The sequence below is a fragment of the Dendrobates tinctorius genome, unplaced genomic scaffold (genome assembly GCF_039654945.1).
Source record: "Dendrobates tinctorius isolate UK_male_01 unplaced genomic scaffold, ASM3965494v1 ptg000093l, whole genome shotgun sequence".
In the NCBI taxonomy this organism is placed as follows: Eukaryota; Metazoa; Chordata; class Amphibia; order Anura; family Dendrobatidae; genus Dendrobates; species Dendrobates tinctorius.
The window spans coordinates 1,272,501-1,294,969 of NW_027361761.1; the positions used below are offsets into that span (position 1 = coordinate 1,272,501).

Genomic DNA, 22,469 nt, shown 5'->3' on the forward strand with positions numbered 1-22,469 from the left:
GAGAAAGAGAAGAAAGAGAAAGAGAAAGAGAAAGAGAAGAAAGAGAAAGAGAAAGAAAGAGAAAGAGAAGAAAGAGAAGAGAAGAAAGAAGAAAGAAGAAAGAGAAGAAAGAAGAAAGAGAAGAAAGAAGAAAGAGAAGAAAGAAGAAAGAGAAGAAAGAAGAAAGAGAAGAAAGAAGAAAGAGAAGAAAGAAGAAAGAGAAGAAAGAAGAAAGAGAAGAAAGAAGAAAGAGAAGAAAGAAGAAAGAGAAGAAAGAAGAAAGAGAAGAAAGAAGAAAGAGAAGAAAGAAGAAAGAAGAAAGAAGAAAGAGAAGAAAGAAGAAAGAGAAGAAAGAAGAAAGAGAAGAAAGAAGAAAGAGAAAGAGAAGAAAGAAAGAAGAAAGAAGAAAGAGAAAGAGAAGAAAGAAAGAAGAAAGAAGAAAGAGAAAGAGAAGAAAGAAAGAAGAAAGAAGAAAGAGAAAGAGAAGAAAGAAAGAAGAAAGAAGAAAGAGAAGAAAGAAAGAGAAAGAGAAAGAGAAGAAAGAAGAAAGAAGAAAGAGAAAGAGAAAGAGAAAGAGAAGAAAGAGAAAGAGAAAGAGAAGAAAGAGAAAGAGAAGAAAGAGAAAGAGAAGAAAGAGAAAGAGAAGAAAGAGAAAGAGATTTTTTTTTGTCCTGCACCCAGACAGAATTTCGGGTTAAATCAGTGTCTGGAGGATCCGCTGGCCAAAAAAACGTTGCAAGCTCCGTTTGGAAATCTTTGAGGATGTTGACGGGCAGCAACATTATGGCGGATCCGCACAAAAACGGATGCAACGGACGGCAATCCGTCAAAATCCGCCAATAATGAAAGTCAATGGTGAAAAAAACGGATTCTCAAAAAAAATTGCGGATCCGTTTTTTTCAAAACCTGGCGGATTGTGACTGATTGTAAAAAACGGAAGTGTGAAAGAGGCCTAAGGCGCGTGCAGTGAAACATTATGTCCTGACACTAGCACCAGCGGCAGGATGTACTTTGTGGGTGGAATTAGTGCGCGATTTGTACGGCCCCCAAAAGGATGGTATAAACATCTGAATGGCGCCTGGCAGAAAAAAGGTTCCCGAATCCCTACCCCTGATTTAGAGGCTCAGTGACCAGAGTGAAAACTCCCAATGACACTTTCCCTATTCTTTGATTCATTATTTATACAAGGATCACACAAATGAAGCCATTGTCACGTACATGCCTCGTATTTCAGAGTAAGAACCTCAGTATAAATAATCCGCGGAGTATTTGTATTAATTCTAAGCCCGTGTCGGTGAGGAGGGGAGGACGAGAGGGGTCTGTGATCTCGGGATGGAGCCAGGGTGGGATATACGACTTCCTGACACAGGTTACAGGGAGGAAATCCTCTTTATGTGGCTGTAAAATGGGAAAGGTTACATTCTGATAAATCAGTAAGTATCATCATCACAAAACTCTGAGGCGCGTGGAAGGCGAGCAGACGAGACCGGAACCTACAGGGCTGTGTTCATATATTCATGCCTCATTAACTTAATTACCGTATGTCTAATTAGCCATTAGCAAAGGGAAAAGGCAGAAAACCCGCATCTACCAACGTGCAGTACAGCAGACATAACCACCATCTAGTACTGCCTCCTGGTCTTTTCTGTAAAGGATGTGGGTGCAGATAGTTCTTCCTCCTGGTCTCTCACTGTAAATTACATAGGTACTGATAGTGCTGCTTACTTGTCTTTTCTACGAATCATTTAGATGCAGATAGTACTGCCTTCCTGTAATTGATGTAGGCACAGATAGTACTGATTCACTAGCTTTTCAATAAATGATGTAGGTATAGACAGTACTGCCTCCCGGTATTTTCTGTAAATGAGGTAGGTACAGATAGTACTGCTTCCTTGGCTTTTCTGTAAATGATGTAGGCACAGATTGAACTGCTTTCCGGTAAATGACGTAGGTACGGATCGCTCTGCTTCCTTATCTTTTCTACAAATGTTATAACTACAGATAGTACTGCCTCCCTGTAAATAATGTAGGTACAGATAGTACTGCCTCCCTGTAAATGATATAGGTAGATAGTACTGCCTCCCTGTAAATGATATAGGTACAGATAGTACTGCCTCCCTGTAAATGATGTAGGTACAGATAGTACTGCCTCCCTGTAAATAATGTAGGTACAGATAGTACTGCCTCCCTGTAAATAATGTAGGTACAGATAGTACTGCCTCCCTGTAAATAATGTAGGTACAGATAGTACTGCCTCCCTGTAAATGATATAGGTACAGATAGTACTGCCTCCCTGTAAATGATATAGGTACAGATAGTACTGCCTTCTTGTAAATGACATGGGTACAGATAGTACTGCTTCCTCTGCTTTTCTATATAGAATACAGGTTCAGATAGTACCGCTTCCTTATAAATGACATGTGGATGTGTTACGGCTGTCTATGCAGCCGCGGGGACTCATATTTTTCCAGCACACACAAGACACTTAGCACACGAGCATGCTCAGATAACACCTTATCCGAGCACATACACTCATCGTTAGTTGTCAACCTTCTTCTTTTGAATAGATATAGATACTAGGACCATCTTGTCTCTCCCTGTAAATTATGTAAGTACAGATAGTTCTGACTTTGTCTTTTCTGGTAAATCAAGTACAAACAGATAGACAAGGCGCCAGTACTCTTTCTGTAAGTTACATAGGGACAGATTCTACTGGCGCCTTGTCTTTTCCTGCAAGTCATGTATGGACAGATAGTACTGACTCCTTGTTTTTTTTCCTGTAATTTATGTAAGAACAGAGAGTACTTGCTCCTATTCTCCTTCTGTAAATGATATAGACACTAATTGTGTGGCTGACCCATTTCTTCCTGTAAATAATGTAGGAAGAAATACAACTGCCACCCTTTTCTCACCAGGAATTAATGTAGGCTCAGATAGTACTACATGCCTGTTGCTTCACCCTTCCATCCTTTTGACTAATAGAGTACAGGTTAGAAATAAAAAAAAAAAATTAAAAAAAAAATTGGTTTTCCCTTTGCCACGCTGCTCGCATCAAATATACAAAGAGTGGGATCAGTCTGATCCAAATAATTTATTGACTCCATAGACAAATCAACGCATTTTGGGGTCGTACGCACCTCGTCATCAGTACAGTTTGTCATTCCTTTCACAAAGCGGATGTGATCCTGTGTAGCAGATGCACAAAGCAGAGGTGACAACCTCCCCAGGTAAGACATTACCGCTCACAGGTGATATTACACGCTTGCTTTATTTTTTTTTTTTTTCATAGAAAATACTCCATTGAACATGCTCACAGAGACTGAACAATATGACGTGGTGGTAACACCTACTAATGCCGGATTCCAGTCCAACATTTTACTTTGAACATCATGCACCCACCACAGGGGGTTTAGGAGCTTCTACTTTAACTATAGAGTTCAGTTTATAACAAGTGGCTAATCAGGACTTCGGATAGGTCACCAAAGTCACATGGGTACGGATTCAACTACCGCCACCTCTAGAAAAGGCGCTTCGGCACAGCGCCAAACAATGTGTAGTGGCCGTAAATGGTAGCACATGCTCACAACCATATGTACTAAACAGAGCTCACGAAGCACTAGTCAGGAAGCACAAAGTACGCCCGTCGCTATGGGGCTCATTCAGGTAATAGTATACCAATCTATAATAAAAGGACTTGTCCCATTCACATCATATTAATTGCTGGTCCATAGGAGAGATGATAAATGCATGAAGGCTGAGTGTCCGACTACTGGGCTACAGAAAATGGGACCTAATGGTTCCGGTGTGAATGAAGCGATATTGAGCATGTGCGAATACCACTTGTCAATAAGACTGGTGGCCGCACATGCTCAGTTCTGCTCCAGTCACACAAGAGGACTTTGGGTCCTTGTTTTTTGGGATCTCAGGAGCCAGACTAACAACAATCATACATAGATCATCCATCCAGTGGTTTTACAGGACAACTCCTTTAAAGCCTCCTGGATGGCACTTTAGAAGAAAACATATGAAATCAATGTATATTGGTCTGAAGAACTCGCGCATGCGCTTTACACTAGGTTCCATTGAGAAGTGTATATACTTTCCAAACTGTTACAAAATGTTCGATATCTGGTCCACTTTTTGGAGGTTTTCATATTAAATCAGGAAAACTTTCTCTCCAGCTTTCCTTCAATGGCATCAGTTCTCATATGGACCTCAGTAGGACCAAAGGTACAACTTCGTGAATACCAAAGGCCACTTCATGATCAGGCCAATGAGCGATGACATCACTGCTCTTGGGTTTCTTCATTTCCTTAAGATTGAAAGTTTAGGCCAAAAAGTTCCAGTCTTCTCAGCTGTTCCCCAAAAGTAAGTCCAATTTCTCCCTCCAATAAGCGTCATATTCTTTTGCCCCGTGACGCGGACTGCTGCTCTGTGGCACCATACTCGTGCTTGCTCTTGGCATCTTGAAGCTGTCCCAGCTCTCCTGCAGTAGCACTGGTGGGGCCGACGCTCTCCTTCTCCATTCACAATAAAGAGGCGCCGAGTACGAGCCATGTTTTACACCAGGTCTCGGTTTGTGATAACACTGGGTCTGGTCTCCGGAGGACTTGCACTCCTCTCCGCTGGTGCGGCATGGATTTCGATATCCTCTGCCGATGGGGCAAAAAGCCTGCGTGACAAGGAGGGGGAGTGAAAGACGTTAACGTCTCCAGGGATCAAACTTTAGGGGGGGGGGGAAATAAATAAAAAAAAACAAGTCTTGGGAACAGATGTGTGTCTGATATGTTGGTGTTTCCGGGAATGTTCTGCGGGTTAAGACTTCAGATGTTCATGCTCCTTCATATCCAATTTAGCATGATTTCTTCAGTTTCCCAAATTTTTATGGTGTCTAAGGGGGTACTCATCTTATGAAGACAAGGAAAGAATCTATGGAGAGCATTCATCCCAAGCAGATCTTGTGGGTCACACAATGGACCTGAAGCAAACTTCTAAAATTAACTTTATTTTCAGAACTGGCACTTAGTGACTGCAGTGATGATTGTCCTAACGTGTACTGTGCCGCAACACCCCGGGACCACATGGTATCTACTCCGTAGTGCCACCCTGCCCGTATACCGCACTACACTGCCCTCAGAATAGCGATCATATCCGCACATACATGGCCACAGTATTTCTCTGGATATTTAGCAGAGCCCATAAAATCATTGAGTAGAAGTACCCCTCAATATGGCTGTGCCGACAGGTACAGGACATTCGTCTCTTCCATGGCTTTTACTCTAACAGGGACATGAGCAGACAATCGGCAGTGTAGCGTCACCAAAAGTCATACAGCGCGACGTGGCAAAATAGATTTAAAAGGGGTTGCACCAAGCATACAAGTTGTACATAGGATAGGGCATAACGTATTGATTGGAACCCGAGCCGATTCCGACAAAAGGGCTATGAATTGAGATGAAGTTGAGCATAAATGCATCTTCGCCATTCATTAGCTAAGCAAGCTGCCGGAGAGAGCCGAGAGCAACACGCCGGAGAGCGCCGAGCGCGACACGCCGGAGAGAGCCGAGCGCGACACGCCGGAGAGAGCCGAGCGCGACACGCCGGAGAGAGCCGAGCGCGACACGCCGGAGAGAGCCGAGCGCGACACGCCGGAGAGCGCCGAGCGCGACACGCCGGAGAGCGCGACACGCCGGAGAGCGCGACACGCCGGAGAGCGCGACACGCCGGAGAGCGCGACACGCCGGAGAGCGCGACACGCCGGAGAGCGCGACACGCCGGAGAGAGCCGAGCGCGACATCCCCCCCCGGACAGAGCCGAGCGCAATCCTCCCGGCAAAAGTTGAGCATGCAACTCCCGGAGAGAGTCGAGTGCTGCTCTCGATTTCCAGTCGACCCATAGTAAATTAATAGACCAAATGTATGTGCATGGCTCTACAAAATGCTATTCTCTTGATCGGTGGGGGTTCCAGCACGCAGTTCATCGGCATGTGGCCACACTGAACCTTTTTCATAGGGGCCGTTTTTAGTTGCTTTCATTCCTTATACATTGAGAATGCTTTAATGGTAGAATGTGACGACATTCAATCCTAAAGTCTGTTGCAGGTCCATCGTCATCATTAGTGACGGGACTGAAGACATTCTTACATCTGGTTACAAAAACGTTCCTACAGGCAAGGTCCAGCTACTTCAATTTTACAAAAAAATAAATGCTCAGCATAAAATAATCAAAGTATCTCCCTCCAGGTCTCTGTAGTTCCTGCACTATCTGGACACCAACGTCATCAATAACGAGCAGTAGAGGTGATGTGTTGGTGACCAGTGATTGACTGCAGTGGTCGCATATCCAGGCAAGGTACCAGTTAAGTGTCAGAAGTGAAAGGGTGGAGGATCGGTTTTAATTTACATCACTTGAGTAATTTTTTATTAAAAAAAAAATTAATATATATACATATACATATATATATATATATATATATATATATATATATATACACATATACACACACACACATTATATATATATATATATATATATATATATATATATATATATATATATATATATAGTGGCTAGACAAACCCTTTAAGTCTAAGTACATGGTCTAAGACGACAAGTACAATAAAGACATATACCCAGAATTGAAAGTCGTCAATTATCCATTGTGTTTGACGGCTGGGTTTCCAGGTGATCCAGAAAATGTTGAATGAATGGAGCATAAATGTGCATTTTCAACCTCCGCTACATTAATTGTCTATGGGACTGACGAAAATAGTCGAGCGCTGTACTCTGCTTTCAAGTCCTATGCTGAGGTCGTCGACTGTGCGCATCTCCACTCCATCCATAATGAGACGCTACAGAGCGTCACTCTTGGAATCACAGCGGTCAGAAACTCAGAAATCAGTCACTTTTAATTCTAGGAATACCTCTTTAAAAGGGAAAGACGTGCGCAATAATTAGCAGGAGACCAGCAGGATACAGACCTGACGCAGCCGGTCCAGGGTGAGGATGTTCTCTACGGCCAGTACGCTGCGTAAATACTTCTCGATGTAAGTGGAGTTGTCGCAGTCCACGTCCGCAGCCATTCTGGCCAGGGCCTCCCGGTCCTCCGCGCCTTGAGAGTCCTGGAGGTAGAGGTATAGGTTGTCATTCCAAATGTATATAGACAGATTTTTATTTTATATTTAAAAATTTTTTTAAATGAAAAAGTTAATATAACACTCTCAAAATTCATTTGTATGGATCTGCAATAATGATAAACCTGGGTCTTAACGATATATAATAATGGCGCCATGACACCCGGTACATCAGGTAGGTTTCTTTCTGCGCTGTTGTTGTATGTGGCGACACATGAATCTCATCGGAGACATCACACATTGTATATGTGCATTTAGTGGGCGACAGATGAAGACGTGCGCTCCGTAGCGGATATTCCTCCAGCGCGGGGGGAACTGCAGGACATATCGATCGTCTGGAGCAATGTGAATCTGTATTCTGTACAGTGATCGTCAAAGGGCCTTTGTTGGTGAAATGACAGCGTAACCTTTGCAAAAGTAACAGTGTCTGAAAGCAAGAGGTGGAGGGGGAAGAGAGCGACTGTGCGGCCTCAATCCACCGCAATAGAGATACTTTGGGGGGGGGGGAAGGGGAACCGTTCCTTCTGATAGGACCCTCGGGGGACCCCGACGAAACGAGAGCACGGAGAGAACACCAATTATTGAGAACATCAAACGTAACCTCTGAAAATTACCCAGATCAAAGAGGACCACAACGAGAAGAGTGGCACATACGTCCAACCAGAGCCTAAACGCTAATGACGCAGGTGCAGACACAGCACTGACCACCTAGCTATGGATAAACCCTCATCTCTGCCTGAGAATAATGTAGGAACAGACAGTACTGCCCTGATCTTTACCCGTAAATGATGTAAGCACAGACAGAACCAAATGCTTGTCTCGCAGTTTATATGACATAGGTATAAAGATGTCACCTCATCTGTCCCTGAGAATAATGTAGGAACAGATAGTGCTGCCTCCTTGTCTTTACCCGTAAAAGAAGTAAACACAGACCGCACTGACTTCTGGTCTCTCCCTGTACATGAAGTAGGTATAGATAACATTGTCACCTCATTTCTCCCTGAGAATAATATAGGAACAGATAGTGCTGCCTCCTTGTCTTTACCCGTTAATGATGTAAGAACAGACCACACTGACTTCTGGTCTCTCCCTTTACATGACGTAGGTATAAATAATGCCGTAACCTCATTTCTCCCTGAGAACAATGTAGGATGTGATAGTATCGCCTCCTTGTCTTTAACGGTGATTCAACATAGACTTTGCTGCTACCATGTCTCTCCCTACAATGATGTAGGTAAAGATATTACTTCCTGGTCTGACTATAAAGAGGTCCTTGTCCTGTCAAAGATGCAGGTACAAATAAAACTGCCTCATTTTCTATCACTGTAAATGATATAGGCACAGACAGTACTGCCTGCCTTACCCTGTAAGTGATTTAGCTACAGATGGTAGAGCCTTTATATCTCTGTATATATTATGTAGACACATATAACACTGCCTCCCAGTCAAAAAAAAGCAGGGAGTACAGCTTTCTTAATTTTCCTATAAATGATGTAGGCACAGATAGTGCTACCTCCCTATTATTCTATGTACATGAAGTACTCACAAACAGTAACGCCTTAATAGATGTCTATAAACTATCTACGTACAGATAAAACTGCTTCTCTGTTTCCCCTTGAAATGATGGAGGTACGGTTACTACTGCCTCCTCCTTGTAAATTATGTAGGTACAGAAGGTATTGCCTCCCTGTTTATGACTGTAAATTACGTAGGTACAGATAGTCTGGCCTACTTATTTCTCTCTGTAAAGGACAAAGGTGCAGATACTACTGCCCACTTGTTTATGACAAGGCACAGATAGTACTGGCTTAATACACTGCTCAAAAATAAAGGCAACACTTAAAAAACATTCAGAATGTAACACCAAGTCAATCACACTTTCTGTGAAATCAACCTGTCTAGTTATAAAGCCACACTGATTGTCAATCAATTTCTCCTGCTGTTGTGCAAATAAAACAGACAACAGGTAGAAATGATCAGCAATTAACAAGACAGCACCTATAAAAGGAGTGATTCTGCAGGGGGTGACCACAGACCATTTCTCTGTTCTCATCCTTTTTGACGGTTTTAGTCACTTGTTCTTTTTGCCATTGCTCTCATCCCTAGAGGTACAGTAGCATGAGGCGGTGTCTACAAACCACAGAAGTTGCTCATGTAGTGCAGCTCATTCAGGATGGCACATCAATGCGAACTGTGGCAAGAAGGGTAGCTGTGTCTGTCAGCACAGTGTCCAGAGCATGGAGCAGATACCAGGAGATAGGCCAATGCACCAGGAGACACGGAGGGGGCAGTGGGAGGGCAACAACAACCTAGCAGCAGGACCGCTACCTCCTCCTTTGTGCAAGGAGGAACAGAAGGAGCACTGCCAGAGTCCTGCAAAATGACCTCCAGCAGGCCACTAACATCCATGTGTCTGCTCAAACTGTCAGAAACAGACTCCACGTGGGAGGTTTGAGAGCCCGACATCCAAAATTGGGTTTTTTTGCTTACAGCCCAACACTGTACAGGGCGATTGGCAGATTCGACATTGACTCCCTGTGCTCTTCACAGATGAGTGCAGGTTCACACTGAGCACATGTAACAGCGTGTCACAGTCTGGAGACGCCACAGGGAACATTCTGCTGTCTGCAACAACATCCAGCATGACCAGTTTTGGTAGTGGATCACTAATGGTGTCTGTGGAGGCATTTCTTTGGAGGGCCGCACAGCCCTCCATGTGCTAGCCCGAAGGTACAAAGACTGCCATTAGGTATGGGGATGAGATTCTCAGACCCATCATGAGACCATATGCAGGTGCAGTGGGCCTTGGGTTCCTTCTGATGCATGACAATGCTAGGCCTCATGTGGATGATGTCTGTCAACAGTTTCAGCATGATGAAAGCATTGATGTTATGGACTGGCCTTCCCATTTCCCAGAACTGAATCCAATTGAGCACATCTGGGACATCATGTCTCATTCCATCCACAGACGCCACGTTGCACCACAGACTGTCCAGGAGTTGACTGACCCTTTAACCTAGGTCTGTGAGAAGATCCTGTAGGAGAACATCCGCCGCCTCATCAGGAGCATGCCCAGGCATTGTATGGAAGTCATACAGGCACGTAGAGGCCACACACACTACTGAGCATCATTTCCTTTTCTTCAGGCATTTCCACCTAAGTTGGATCAGCCTGTAATTTGATTTTCCACTTTATTTTGAGTAACATTTCAAATTCAGACCTCCATGAGATATTCATATTGATTTACATTGATCACTGATATATTTTATTGTTCTCAACGCATTTCACCATGTAATGAATAAAGATTTGCAACTTAAATATTTCATTCTTTGATATCTAGAATGTGTTATTTTAGTGTTCCCATTATCTTTTTGAGCAGTGTATATTCCTATAAGGTATTTAAGCTCAAATAATACCGCTTCCCTATTTTTCGCTAAAATGATGTAAGTACAGATGGAAACAAGGAGGCAGTACTGACTGTAAATGATGTAAGATCAGTTAGCACTGCCTCCTTGTTCCTCACAGTAAATGGTGTAGGTACAGACAGTACTGCCTCCATCTGTAAATGATATAGGTACAGATAGCACTGCATCTTTGATTCCAAATGTAAATTTTGTTGGTACCGATAGTTCTTCCTCTGTTTCTCACTGTAAATGGTGCAAGTACAGATACTACGTTCCCCTCGATAGTGATGCGGCACAGACCGTACTGCCTTAATATATCCCTATAAAGTTTGTAAGCTCAGATAATAGGAATTCCCTTTGTTTCACTTGAAATGATGTAGGTACAGATAGTACTGCCTTCCTGTTTCTCACTGTAAATGTTGGTACAGATACTACTTCTTGACTATACGGTTCCCACTGTATGTTATTTATCAGATTTTTCACAATTTTACTTCTTTTCTTTTTTTTTTAGTTCTGCATAAATTTCATTTGCCTTCTCCGTGTATAGATGGTTTATTATTTAGACTTATTGGAATTGTTACCTCCGGAATATTGGAGACTATCTCGACAGTGACCCCGCAGCTTGTAATATTACTTCTTGATGACATTCTCCTTAGAAAACTTTGAGCAAATCCCTGGGTAGAAAAAAAGGAAGAAATGTCTATAAAGAAAGTAAAAAACAGATATGGGTGTTCATCACATCGTGAGGAGACCTTCAATATGGGAGCTCATAACAAGTAGTGCTCGCAGTCACCTGGCGGCTATAGACGTTAACACAGATGCGCTTGCGCAGAACCAGCTGCATCTCGGCGGGATGACTGAGCTGAACCGTTACTCTGACGATAAGGAAAACCCGCTCATCCGCTGACGATCCTTTACTGAGATGGGGGCTGTTGTGAACAGTGCAGTCCCACGAGGCTTCCGCCTTCACCTGTAACCAAGCCAAGCATTTCTTAAAGGGGTTGTCCAGATCGGAAAAGCCATTTATATATACCCAATCAGATTCGTGAGTGCAGCTCTGGAGTATAATACAGGATGTAACTCAGGATCAGTACAGGATCAGTAATGTAGTGTATGTACACAGTGACTGCACCAGCAGTATAGTGAGTGCAGCTCTGGGGTATAATACAGGATGTAACTCAGGATCAGTAATGTAATGTATGTACACAGTGACTGCACCAGCAGAATAGTGAGTGCAGCTCTGGGGTATAATACAGGATGTAACTCAGGATCAGTACAGGATTAGTAATGTAGTGTATGTACACAGTGACTGCACCAGCAGTATAGTGAGTGCAGCTCTGGGGTATAATACAGGATGTAACTCAGGATCAGTAATGTAATGTGTGTACACAGTGACTGCACCAGCGGAATAGTGAGTGCAGCTCTGGGGTATAATACAGGATGTTAATCAGGATCAGTAATGTAATGTATGTACACAGTGATTACACCAGCAGAATAGTGAGTGCAGCTCTGGAGTATAATACAGGATGTAACTCAGGATCAGTACATACTGTAGATTTTGCTGACAGATGTAGAGACAATTAATGAGTAGTACGTACCTCAGCCTCGTGATGTTTGACAATCTGTAGGTCAAAGAACTCGTCCTCCTCTTCAGACGTCAGTGTTGCGTCCCACCCGGCCGCTTCTGGCTCATCCAAATTGTCCTGGGAGCTGAAATCGTCCGCTGCAAGAAATCCAAGGGTAAAGCAAAGACACCAGGTGGGTTAAGTCAGTGTGATGACACTGGTTATCGGCACAAGCTGCTCCCACCAGAACGAGTCCTGCATTCACGTACCATTGAGATCCAGGAAAATAACAGGTATATGAGTTTCCATTCCCGGCACTGGAGTCCTGAAAGAAAGAAAAACACAAGTCGTAAACAGTTGACTCCATATCCCAAACCTGAAACTAAACTAACCCTAAAATTACAACACTGTATGACTATGCAAGTTGTGTCCTTCTGGAGTCGAGGCTGGTTGGCAACTGTCATAGCCAGCCACCCAGCTTTCCATGAGTCCTGAATGAGAAGTAGTGATGTGGCAGCAAGGGATGTATCCCTGCAAAACTGAGCACGCTTTGCTATTGCCAAGTCTGGTAAAGTTGGGTGACGGCAAGATTAGCCCTTATAAAGCCCTTTAAAAGTGGTGAAAATGAACTATTGACCATGTTGTGTACCACTCAGCTTTCCAAGAGAACTGAACGGTGAGACTGGCCAGTAATTCACAGACATAAGAGCAAGGGATGTAAAACGCCATAACTGAGCAAACTGGGAAAGCTGGATGACAAACTGTAGTAGCTATCATAGCCAACATCTTGGATGCCACTCAGCTTTCCAAGACTCCTGAAAAGCCAGTCTGGTAAGAAATGAAGTGATAAAAGAACAGGAAAGATATTAAGGAGTCTGGAAAAGCTGGGTGACCACCTCTATGTAGCTATATTAGTGTCTATAATGGGTGCTACCCTGCTTTTCCAGAACCCAGAATGGCATGATTGCCTGGAAATCCAGTAATATGGGAGGCTAAACTGAGACTTGGGATGAATACAGCAATTCTGCCCATACTGGGTGTCAATGGAGGTTCGGCATCCCCTCCCCGACGTGCGCCCTGCGGACCGCCGAGCGAGGAGACTCGAGTGCTGTTTCGACATCTTTTCCCCTTGTAATTATTATGTCCTGCTAATTGATTCGGGATGTCAGCGATGGACGGGTTTATTGCCACTAAATTGTGCGTAACATTACTCACCTCCTCTGTCCTTTCATGTATAATTAATGACGAGGTTTCCGTGTGGGTTTTAATTTGCTGTCTCTTAATGCCTGGAAAATTACAGAGGGCCGAGGGCTGACTGAAAGGAAGCAGGCGTTTAATACGGGAGAGACGCCGCAGCCAGGCAACGCCGTTTTATCACTGCTTCCTTCTAAAGTGAGGCGCGAGCGGGATAATTAACCCAGGGGTGCGGTAAGTGCACGGATACTTAACGGTGATTTATACCCAAGGTCGGAATGATTTGGAGCAAGAGCGAAATATTGCAGTACGGCGAGATCAGTAATCTGGGGGCAGACGGAAAACGCTGAGCCCTGACCATGGAATCCTCCCGTTCTCAACCAATCCAGCAACTCTACAACGAAGACCCCCTGCTGAGGACCCCTATGTCTGTGCCAGAACGGAGGGATGAAGCTGGAGGACTGAGCCCCATCATGTTTTACATGGACGACCATCTGACTGACCAGCATGTTATACTACATTTCACCTGTAGTGGCCGCTGCAGGGAAATTGTATGGCTGCTGCATCCTTCCCTCCATTGATCACTGGGGATTTATGAAGCCTGGTCAGCGTCAATAAAGAAATGAGATGTCATGAGGAGACACGATAGAAGGTAAAATGGCTAAAAGAGAATGGGCTCATAGGCCTTCCCTCATACCCATCTCGCAGAGTGACATGGATAGGAAAAGGCTGGTGACTGACGAAACCAATCCCTGACAATCCTCTCCACTGTTCAAGGGCTTGTCTATACTGATGGCCTATCCTAGAATATCAGATCAGTGGTGGTCCAACATCTGGCACCCCCCAGCGATCAGCTGTTAGCAGGTCCAGCACGGGACAGAAGTAAGTAGTGTACAGAACAAAGACAGCATGAGTCCATACACCAAGTAGAGGCCCCTCCTGGGTCAGTACTATTGAAGTCACTAGGTGCTGAGCTGCAATACCCAAGAACGGACAGTGTGTTGAGAGCAGTGCACAAATTCGGCACTTTTGTCATTCAGAAAATCTAATATCATAAAAGCCCAGATGATGGAGAGGAGCATGGCCGATGTATTTGATGAAGCTACGAGTTCACAGAGCAGCTAAAGTATGGCTCACAGACATCCAGACAATTGGGAAAAACTGTACCCCAGGATGTTCAAGAATTGGGATTTCATGGCCAAGCAGATGCCTGCAGCCGTACATCACCAAGCACAATGCCTAGAGTCGGGTGGAGTGGTGTAAAGCCGCCACCACTGGACTCTGGATGAGACGTGTTCTGTGCAGTGTCGGATCGCACTTCTCTATCTGTATCTGATGGAGGAATCGGGGGGGATTGGTGATTCCAGGAGGAGGTTACCCCCTAGCTACATTGTGCCCGTTGTACAGATGGTGGAGGGGGATAATGCTATGGGCTGTTATCAGGGGTCGGCATTGGGCCCTTAGCTTCAGTGTTGGGAAATTTTAATCTTCAGTACAAGACATTGTGGACACCTGTTGCTTCAGCTTTGTGAGAACAATTTGGGGAAGACCTTTATCTGTCCCCCCATGAATGTGCCCAGTGCACAAGGTCCATACAGACATGAAGGGGAAAGAACATGAGCGGCCACAAGGAGCCCGAACCACCAACCATATCCAAGGCATATAATTGTGAGCCTGACCTTCACCAACATCAGGGTCTGACCCCCACAAATGCTCTTCTGGATGAAGGGGAAAAAAGTCCAAAAATTTTGTAGAAATCTTTCCTAGAAGAGCGGGAGCCTATATCTTCAGAGGGGCAGCTCCATATTAAAGTACATAAGTGTAGGATGGGAGGTCAGAGAAGCTTCAGGAGGTGGTATGTGGAGGGGGTACATACTTTTCTCCATATAGTGTGTATACCCCTGAGCTTGACTGGTAAATGGCTTCTGCAGATCAAACTGGACGCAGCCCATCACCGTAGCTTGTGTAAAATCTGCACCAGGCACTGCAAGGATCACGTTTTCCTGGAGTGTCCCTGTAAGTATTAAGTGTATCAGGCGCCACTAAGCATTGATTCTATCGTACTCCTCCCTCCCTATACCAAGCATGTAAGGACAGCTATGCTGGAGGTGATCAAAGAGAGGTGTACATATTTAGCACGGGGTCACAGTTCTCACCAGTTAGCCGGTGCCCCAGGAATACCGCTGCCCGCAGAAGGCACCAGGACGGAGTTCCTCTCTTCAGTCAGAGTCAGCCTCATCTCCAGGAGCTGCGCTTCACGTTCTGAATCATCTTCAGTCTTATCTGAGGAGAACAGGAAATCATCACAAGCCCTAATGGTGGAAATGACCACCGGGAATCATCCATTCACAAAAGTGTATCTAAAAATCCGGCCAGCCATCATCAGTCCACTATTACAGGACGTCACTTCCGCACCTTGCCTGCTGACGAGCTTCTGCAGCTGCTGGTCCAAGTACTCCTGGCGCTTGGTCAGAGCGTTCAACCATTTCCTCTTCAGTCTGTCCAAGTCCCGGTCCTGGAAGAAGAGAACCAAACACATCAGGCCCCTCACAGCAACAGTCTACATAATAACCTGCTGAATCACGGCCGTGCGGGGCCCCATCTGGATAGACTGGATCTGCTCTTCCTATAACAATATGGCACCGACTATCAGACTCATGGGAGATGCGACAGTCCTAATCTGTAGTGAGGCACAGATCATCCAGATCGGCAGAGTAGAGATCAGAGCCGGACAGAAGACATTCAGCCGTGATGGCATGTCTGCAGTCAGGAGAAGACAAACGCTGAAGGCCAGCAGACAAAACCAGCATCAGGATGTTGTATGTGGCCCGCAGCTCGGAACTGAGTAATCTGAGAGACCGGTCTAGAACATCAATTCATTTTAGGGTCCTAGTTTGGCATCTGAATTAACGTATAGGTCTTATTTAGGTGTGAAAAAATTTGGAGGAACCGGTCTGGGGCCGGACTCCGTTTCCCGGTCTGGGGCCGGACTCCGTTTCCCGGTCTGGGGCCGGACTCCGTTTCCCGGTCTGGGGCCGGACTCCGTTTCCCGGTCTGGGGCCGGACTCCGTTTCCCGGTCTGGGGCCGGACTCCGTTTCCCGGTCTGGGGCCGGACTCCGTTTCCCGGTCTGGGGCCGGACTCCGTTTCCCGGTCTGGGGCCGGACTCCGTTTCCCGGTCTGGGGCCGGACTCCGTTTCCCGGTCTGGGGCCGGACTCCGTTTCCCGGTCTGGGGCCGGACTCCGTTTCCCGGTCTGGGGCCGGACTCCGTTTCCCGGTCTGGGGCCGGACTCCGTTTCCCGGTCTGGGGGTCGGAATCAGAGTCTGAATAAATTTGAGGGTCTGTTCTGGGATGTCAATGAACTTAGGGGATTGGCTTTGAGGTCTGGATTAGTGTAGGGGACGGATCTGTGAACTCAATGAATTTAAGGATCCAACATGGGGACTAAATGACTTTAGGGGACAGGTTTGGAATCGGATTCTCCTCCTAACATGTAATAATAAAATTTGATGAAAAAAAATCTAAGACTACAAAGCACGTTTAGCTCAGACCTTCACCGCAGACCCTGAATCACTAAGACTAGCTGGGAGCCACAAGAGAGTGTAACCTTATCTCGTCCACACTCCTGCTGATCCCGTTAGGTCACCCCATGGCTTTCTAGAGTCGATGGTGTATCTGGAATGCTCCGCTGCTCTGGTCCTGCATCCGCCTCCTCCACGCACAGGAATGTCCAGGAGTCACAAAGGTGCACAATATCTATTATGTTATATCACGTCCTGTTCTCTGGGTACAAACTAGTTTTGTTTATTAAACACTGGGAGATTTGTGCGGATATTCTACAGAAACAGAAATAATGCACTGAAACTGATGTGGGAGGACACAATGATCTGATGGTTTGATCCTTTAGTTCTCCGGGAGATAAGGAGTCACCAAGTGTGTGTCAGTCTTCACTGCAGCTCTGGAGTTTCATTCAGAAGCTTACAATGTACACTGATAAAGAAATACACCTTTTACTTCTAGAACGATGACGGGCAGCACTATGTTAGTGCATGCAGCCCCCCGGCTTTGTCCATGCTCCTCGCATTTTACAGGACCCTTGGAGGAACATTTCCAGTTTTAGTAATTGGGTGGCAGTAAATAAATCCAAGATCAAAGACTGACAGGGTCGATAAAAACGTGAAGCTGCATTAATGATCTGTAATGTGGAAGGCCTTGAAGGCCGAGGAATCACACGGGGGAGAGAGCGTCAGGAGCGGAGTGAATGAGACGAGCCATAAAATACTGGATTATGACTGTCCTGAAATGTGCGGAGAGAAGAGATGGTCGTAAACCGGGGGTGCTGCTGGGCCGGGGAGCCTCGTGGCACCGAACCAAGCCCGACAAGGTTACTGCAAAGTCGCTCACGTAATGGCGTCTTCTCATCATGACGGCATGAGGTGGGTGAGGCAGCATAGCGGCAACATATGCCAAAGCACAGTATGTGTGTTCCTGTCCTCTTTAATGAAGTACTGTCATTTATGAAAATGTAGTGGACACTTACTAATATTTGCCTTCATTTGTGCTTGGGCTTCCTGTCATCCGATAAAAGCGGAGTACGTACCGCTGTCACTACAGGACGGACGGGAGACGTCTCTGACCGAGTATGCAGACCGAGACTGGACTCCAACGCTGCTGGGAGCAGTCACCTTTACATAACAGACCCAAAACTGATCGACCGGGTCAGCGGTCGGGTCGACCGGGTCAGCAGCCGCTGGTCGACCGGGTCAGCAGCCGCTGGTCGACCGGGTCAGCAGCCGCTGGTCGACCTTGTGACCTGGTTTTACCAACCTGATCTTAAACCGTGGACAGATATTAGTGTAAAGCGTCCTGAAATGTCCGATGTGTTTGGTGTACGGTGAACTAAAGCATATGGGGAGGTAGAGAAATATTTACCTGGTAGCTGTCAATATCTTCTCCACCATCCTGCAAGACAAAATACAGAGATGAGAGAGAAATAAAAAGACATAGTGGCTTGTGAAAGTATTCACCCCCCAATTGGAATTTTTTGTGTTTTGCTACCTCACAACCTGAAATTTCACTGTTGTTTTTGAAGGTGTGAATCAGTTCATGTACAGAACATTCCTGGAAATAGAAAAAGAGCCAGCTCATCAACAATGAGGATCAGGTGCAGGGAACTCAGACCTGGTCAGACGATTAACTCAAGTAGAAGAAAAAAAAAAAAAAAAAAAAGAGGCAATGTTCCAGCTCCTTAAAAATTGGAAATTCTTTATTTGACAATAATGTTCTTTATAAAAACATCAATGCTCTGGGACAGATCAGTATTTACAGATGATACAAAACTATGTAAGGTAGTTAACACAAAAGAGGACAGTTTGCAACTACAGACAGATTTTAGTTAATTGGAGAATTGGGCTGAAAAATGGCAAATGAGGCTTAACACAGATAAGTGTAAGGTTATGCACATGGGAAGGAGAAACAGATGCTACAATCTAATATATAAAGCTCAAGAGTGTGTGTGTGTGTGTGTGTGTGTGTGTATGTATGTATGTATGTATGTATGTATGTATGTATGTATGTATGTGTGTGTGTAAGTCCGGGATTGGCATCCGCACCGTCGCAGCTACAGCCACAAAATTTGGCACAGTCACACGTCTGGACCCCGAGTGTGTCCTAAGCTATGTTGTGAGGCGAAATTTTAACCCCGCGTGTTCCAATTCACCAAACAATTTTGCCCCTATCTACATAATGGGGAAAAAGTGTGTGTGTATCAAGCCCCGCCCCTCATTATGATGTCATAATGGTTGCCATGGCGACGCTGATGTCATCATAGGTTGCAAGCCCCGCCGCTCACTATGATGTCATAATGGTTGACCATGGGATGGAGGATGTGTGATGGGTATATGGGCACTGGACTATGGGATGGAGGATATGTGTGATGGGTATATGGGCACGGGACTATGGGATGGCGAATACGTATGATGGGTATATGGGCATGGGACTATGGGATGGAGGATGTGTGATGGGTATATGGGCACTCGACTATGGGATGGAGGATATGTATGATGGGTATATGGGCACGGGACTATGGGATGGAGGATGTGTGATGGGTATATGGGCACTCGACTATGGGATGGAGGATATGTATGATGGGTATATGGGCACGGGACTATGGGATGGAGGATAATTATAATTTGCTATAACTAACCACAGTTAGTAACTATGCTAGGGCAGCGCCGGGCTCTTCTTCTGTACCAAGGACTGTGACAAGAACAAGGGGGCATTCTCTTCGTTTGGAGGAAAGACAATTTCTGCACCAGCATAGAAGAGGGTTCTTCACGGTAAGAGCAGTGAGGCTCTGGAATTCTCTTCCTGAGGAAGTGGTGATGGCCAACTCACTGAATGAATGTAAGAAAGGAATGGATGCTTTTCTTGTGAGTAACAGTATAGAAGGTTACGAATAACAGAATATTATAGGCAGATGATTGACCCAGCTTAGGGGAAGGAATTTTTTTCCCTATGGAGAAAATTGGCTTCTACTCTGTGGGTTTTTGCCTTCCCCAGGATCAACAATGCAGAACAGCTGCACTAAAAATAGGCTGAACTAGATGGACATAAGGTCTTCCTTCAGCCTTCAAAACTATGTTACTAAGACGGGATGACAAAGCAATGCGTTTCGATCACAAAACTGATCTTTGTCCAAGCAATTTTGAGGGGCTTCATAGCAAAAGGGGTGAATACACATGGACCTGACAATTTTTTGTTATTTGATTTCATAAATGTAATTTATGCCTACATTTTTATTTAATGCTGATGCATCACACACAAATCAGATTGCAAAAATATTTACACACAGGTTGTAATGTAACAATAACAAGCAAAAAGCCAAGGGGCTGAATACTTTCGCAAGCCACTGTAGATAAAGAAGACAGGCTATATTATATATATACCCGCCCCTGTTAAAATGCCAGGTTTTGGTCATGTAAAAAAATTTTTTTCCTACCAAGAAGAATAATTTCATAACTCTTTCCACCTTTAGTGTCACCCATAGAGTTGTCAGTCAGGTAAAGGGTGCAAAGAGATTTCACAGGCATTAGATCTAGCATAGAGAGTGAAAACAACATCAAGAAGTGGCTTCAATTTGTCACAACAGTGTGATTACCTAGAACTAGACCTCCCTCAAAAATTGATATAAAGACTAGATGAGAAGTGGTCCGGGAGACCCCCAAGAGGTCGACAGCAACATTAAAGGAGCTGCAGGAATTTCTGACAAGTCCTCGTTGTGTCCTGCATGCGACTACAATCTCCTGTATTCTTTATATGCGTGGTCTGTGGGGTTGGATGGCAAGATCGAAGACTTTTCTTACAAAGAAAAACATACAGGCTCAGCTATATTTAGTCAAAACCGCCATCAAGTCTGCCAAAAGCATGGTCGGATGAGATAGAGATTTGGCTTTTTGGGGAAAAAAACCATGGATTTTTGGGAGTACTCACCGTAAAATCCTTTTCTCCGAGATGCTCATTGGGGGACACATATACTGTGGATGTATGCTTCTGCCGCTAGGAGACTGACACTAAGTGAAAAAAAGAGGTTAGCTCCTCCTCCGCAGTATACACCCTCGCCTCTATTGCAGGCGGAAATCAATTTGGAGCCAAAGCAGTAGGAGAACAACAACAAATCAGCCTTAATACAGGTACAACATGTCCAAAGGAAAACACCACCCTTATATCAAATAGGTAAACACATACTCATTTAAACAAAACAAGAGCCAACTGGCTAATAGGGTGGGTTCTGTGTCCCCCAGTGAGCGTCTCGGAGAAAAGGATTTTACGGTGAGTACTCACAAAAATTCATGTTTCTCCTTCGTCTCATTGGGGGACACAGATACTGTGGGACATCCTAAAGCAGTCCCAGGGTGGGAGATTGACTCACCGATCCAAGCTACATGCACCTCTTGTTTAAAGGTGCACCACCGTTGCTTGGAGAATCCTTCTACCCAGGCTCGCATCCGCCGAGGCCTGAGCATGGATATTATAATGTTTGGCAAATGTGTGCAGGCTGGACAAGGTTGCTGCCCTGCAAACCTGTTCTGGCGAAGCGCCCAAGAGGCGCCCACTGCCCGGGTAGAATGCGCTCCGATCCCTGCTGGAATCGGCGTGCTTCTAATGCGGTAGGACTCCTGGATAGTCAAACGAATCCATGTGGCTATGGTCGACTTTGAGGCAGCGAGTCCCTTCCTGCGCTCTTCAGGGAGCACGAACAGCGTGTCCGTCTGACGAAAGGGTGCCGTCCGCAACACGTATCTTCGGAGGGCTCTTACCAGGTCTAACATGTGAAGAGCCTTTTTCCACCCGGTGTACCGGTGCTGGACAAAATGAAGGCGAAACACACTTCATTAATGTGAAAAAAGAGGACACGACTTTCGGCAGAAAAGGAGGGCTGGTCTGAGGACCACCCTATACTTATGGAAAGTAAGGAACGGAGCTCTGCAGGATAGAGCCGCCAGCTCTGAAACCCGCCTGATGGAAGTGGTGGCCACTAGGGGAACAACTTTCCAGGAAAAGTACCTCAAAGAGATATCCTAAAGCGGTTTCAAAGGAGCTACCTGCAGAACACTTAGGACCATGTTAAGGACCCAGGCGCCTTATAGGGAGGTATCAAGTGGGACACTCCCTGGATGAAAAGTCTTCACCTGCAAATTGGTAGCAATTCTGCACTGGAACAGAACGGATAAGGCCGACATTTGTCTCCTGCGGGAACCTGGGGCAAAGCCCGAGTCTAATGCTCTACCGACTGAGCTATCCGGGCTCTCTAAGCCCGACGGGAAAAAAGCCAAGATGTCGGGGATCGAGAATCTCAGCGGAGAAACACCGTGGCCTCGACATCAAGCAAAGAACACCTTCCAGGTGTGGTGGTAAATTCATGCTGAAGCAGGCCTCCGGGTGCTAATCATTGTAGCGACCACCTTGCTCCCGAACCCTGCCTGGGTTAGAATCCAAGATTCAACGGCCCTGCCGTCAAACACAGGGTCCCTGAATTCGGGTGGCACATCGGCCCTCGAGACGGTAGATCTGGGCGCTCAAGCAGGCGCCCAGGAACGTCGGTGGGCAGCTGCATTAGATCTGCGTACCACGCTCGACGGGGCCAGTCTGGGGCCTGCAGAATTGCCGGCCCCCCTTCCGTCTTGATCCCTTT

At 45.5% G+C, this 22,469-nt stretch overlaps 1 protein-coding gene across 3 annotated transcripts in view; it reads right to left on the bottom strand.

The window, feature by feature from the left end:
* KIF13B (kinesin family member 13B) overlaps positions 1-22,469 on the bottom strand; it is a 183,772-nt gene that overhangs the window by 39,083 nt on the left and 122,220 nt on the right. For 2 of the 3 annotated variants that reach the window (XM_073586354.1, XM_073586355.1), the window contains exons 26-33: positions 18,209-18,238; positions 15,691-15,790; positions 15,432-15,558; positions 12,351-12,406; positions 12,115-12,239; positions 11,310-11,486; positions 11,098-11,190; positions 6,960-7,100 (exon numbers count right to left, since the gene is read on the bottom strand). In XM_073586354.1, the coding sequence (XP_073442455.1) occupies positions 6,960-7,100; positions 11,098-11,190; positions 11,310-11,486; positions 12,115-12,239; positions 12,351-12,406; positions 15,432-15,558; positions 15,691-15,790; positions 18,209-18,238 (849 nt within the window). Of the gene's footprint in view, positions 1-3,055; positions 4,652-6,959; positions 7,101-11,097; positions 11,191-11,309; positions 11,487-12,114; positions 12,240-12,350; positions 12,407-15,431; positions 15,559-15,690; positions 15,791-18,208; positions 18,239-22,469 lie in introns of those variants that run through there. The other variant, XM_073586356.1, reaches the window with a different exon arrangement.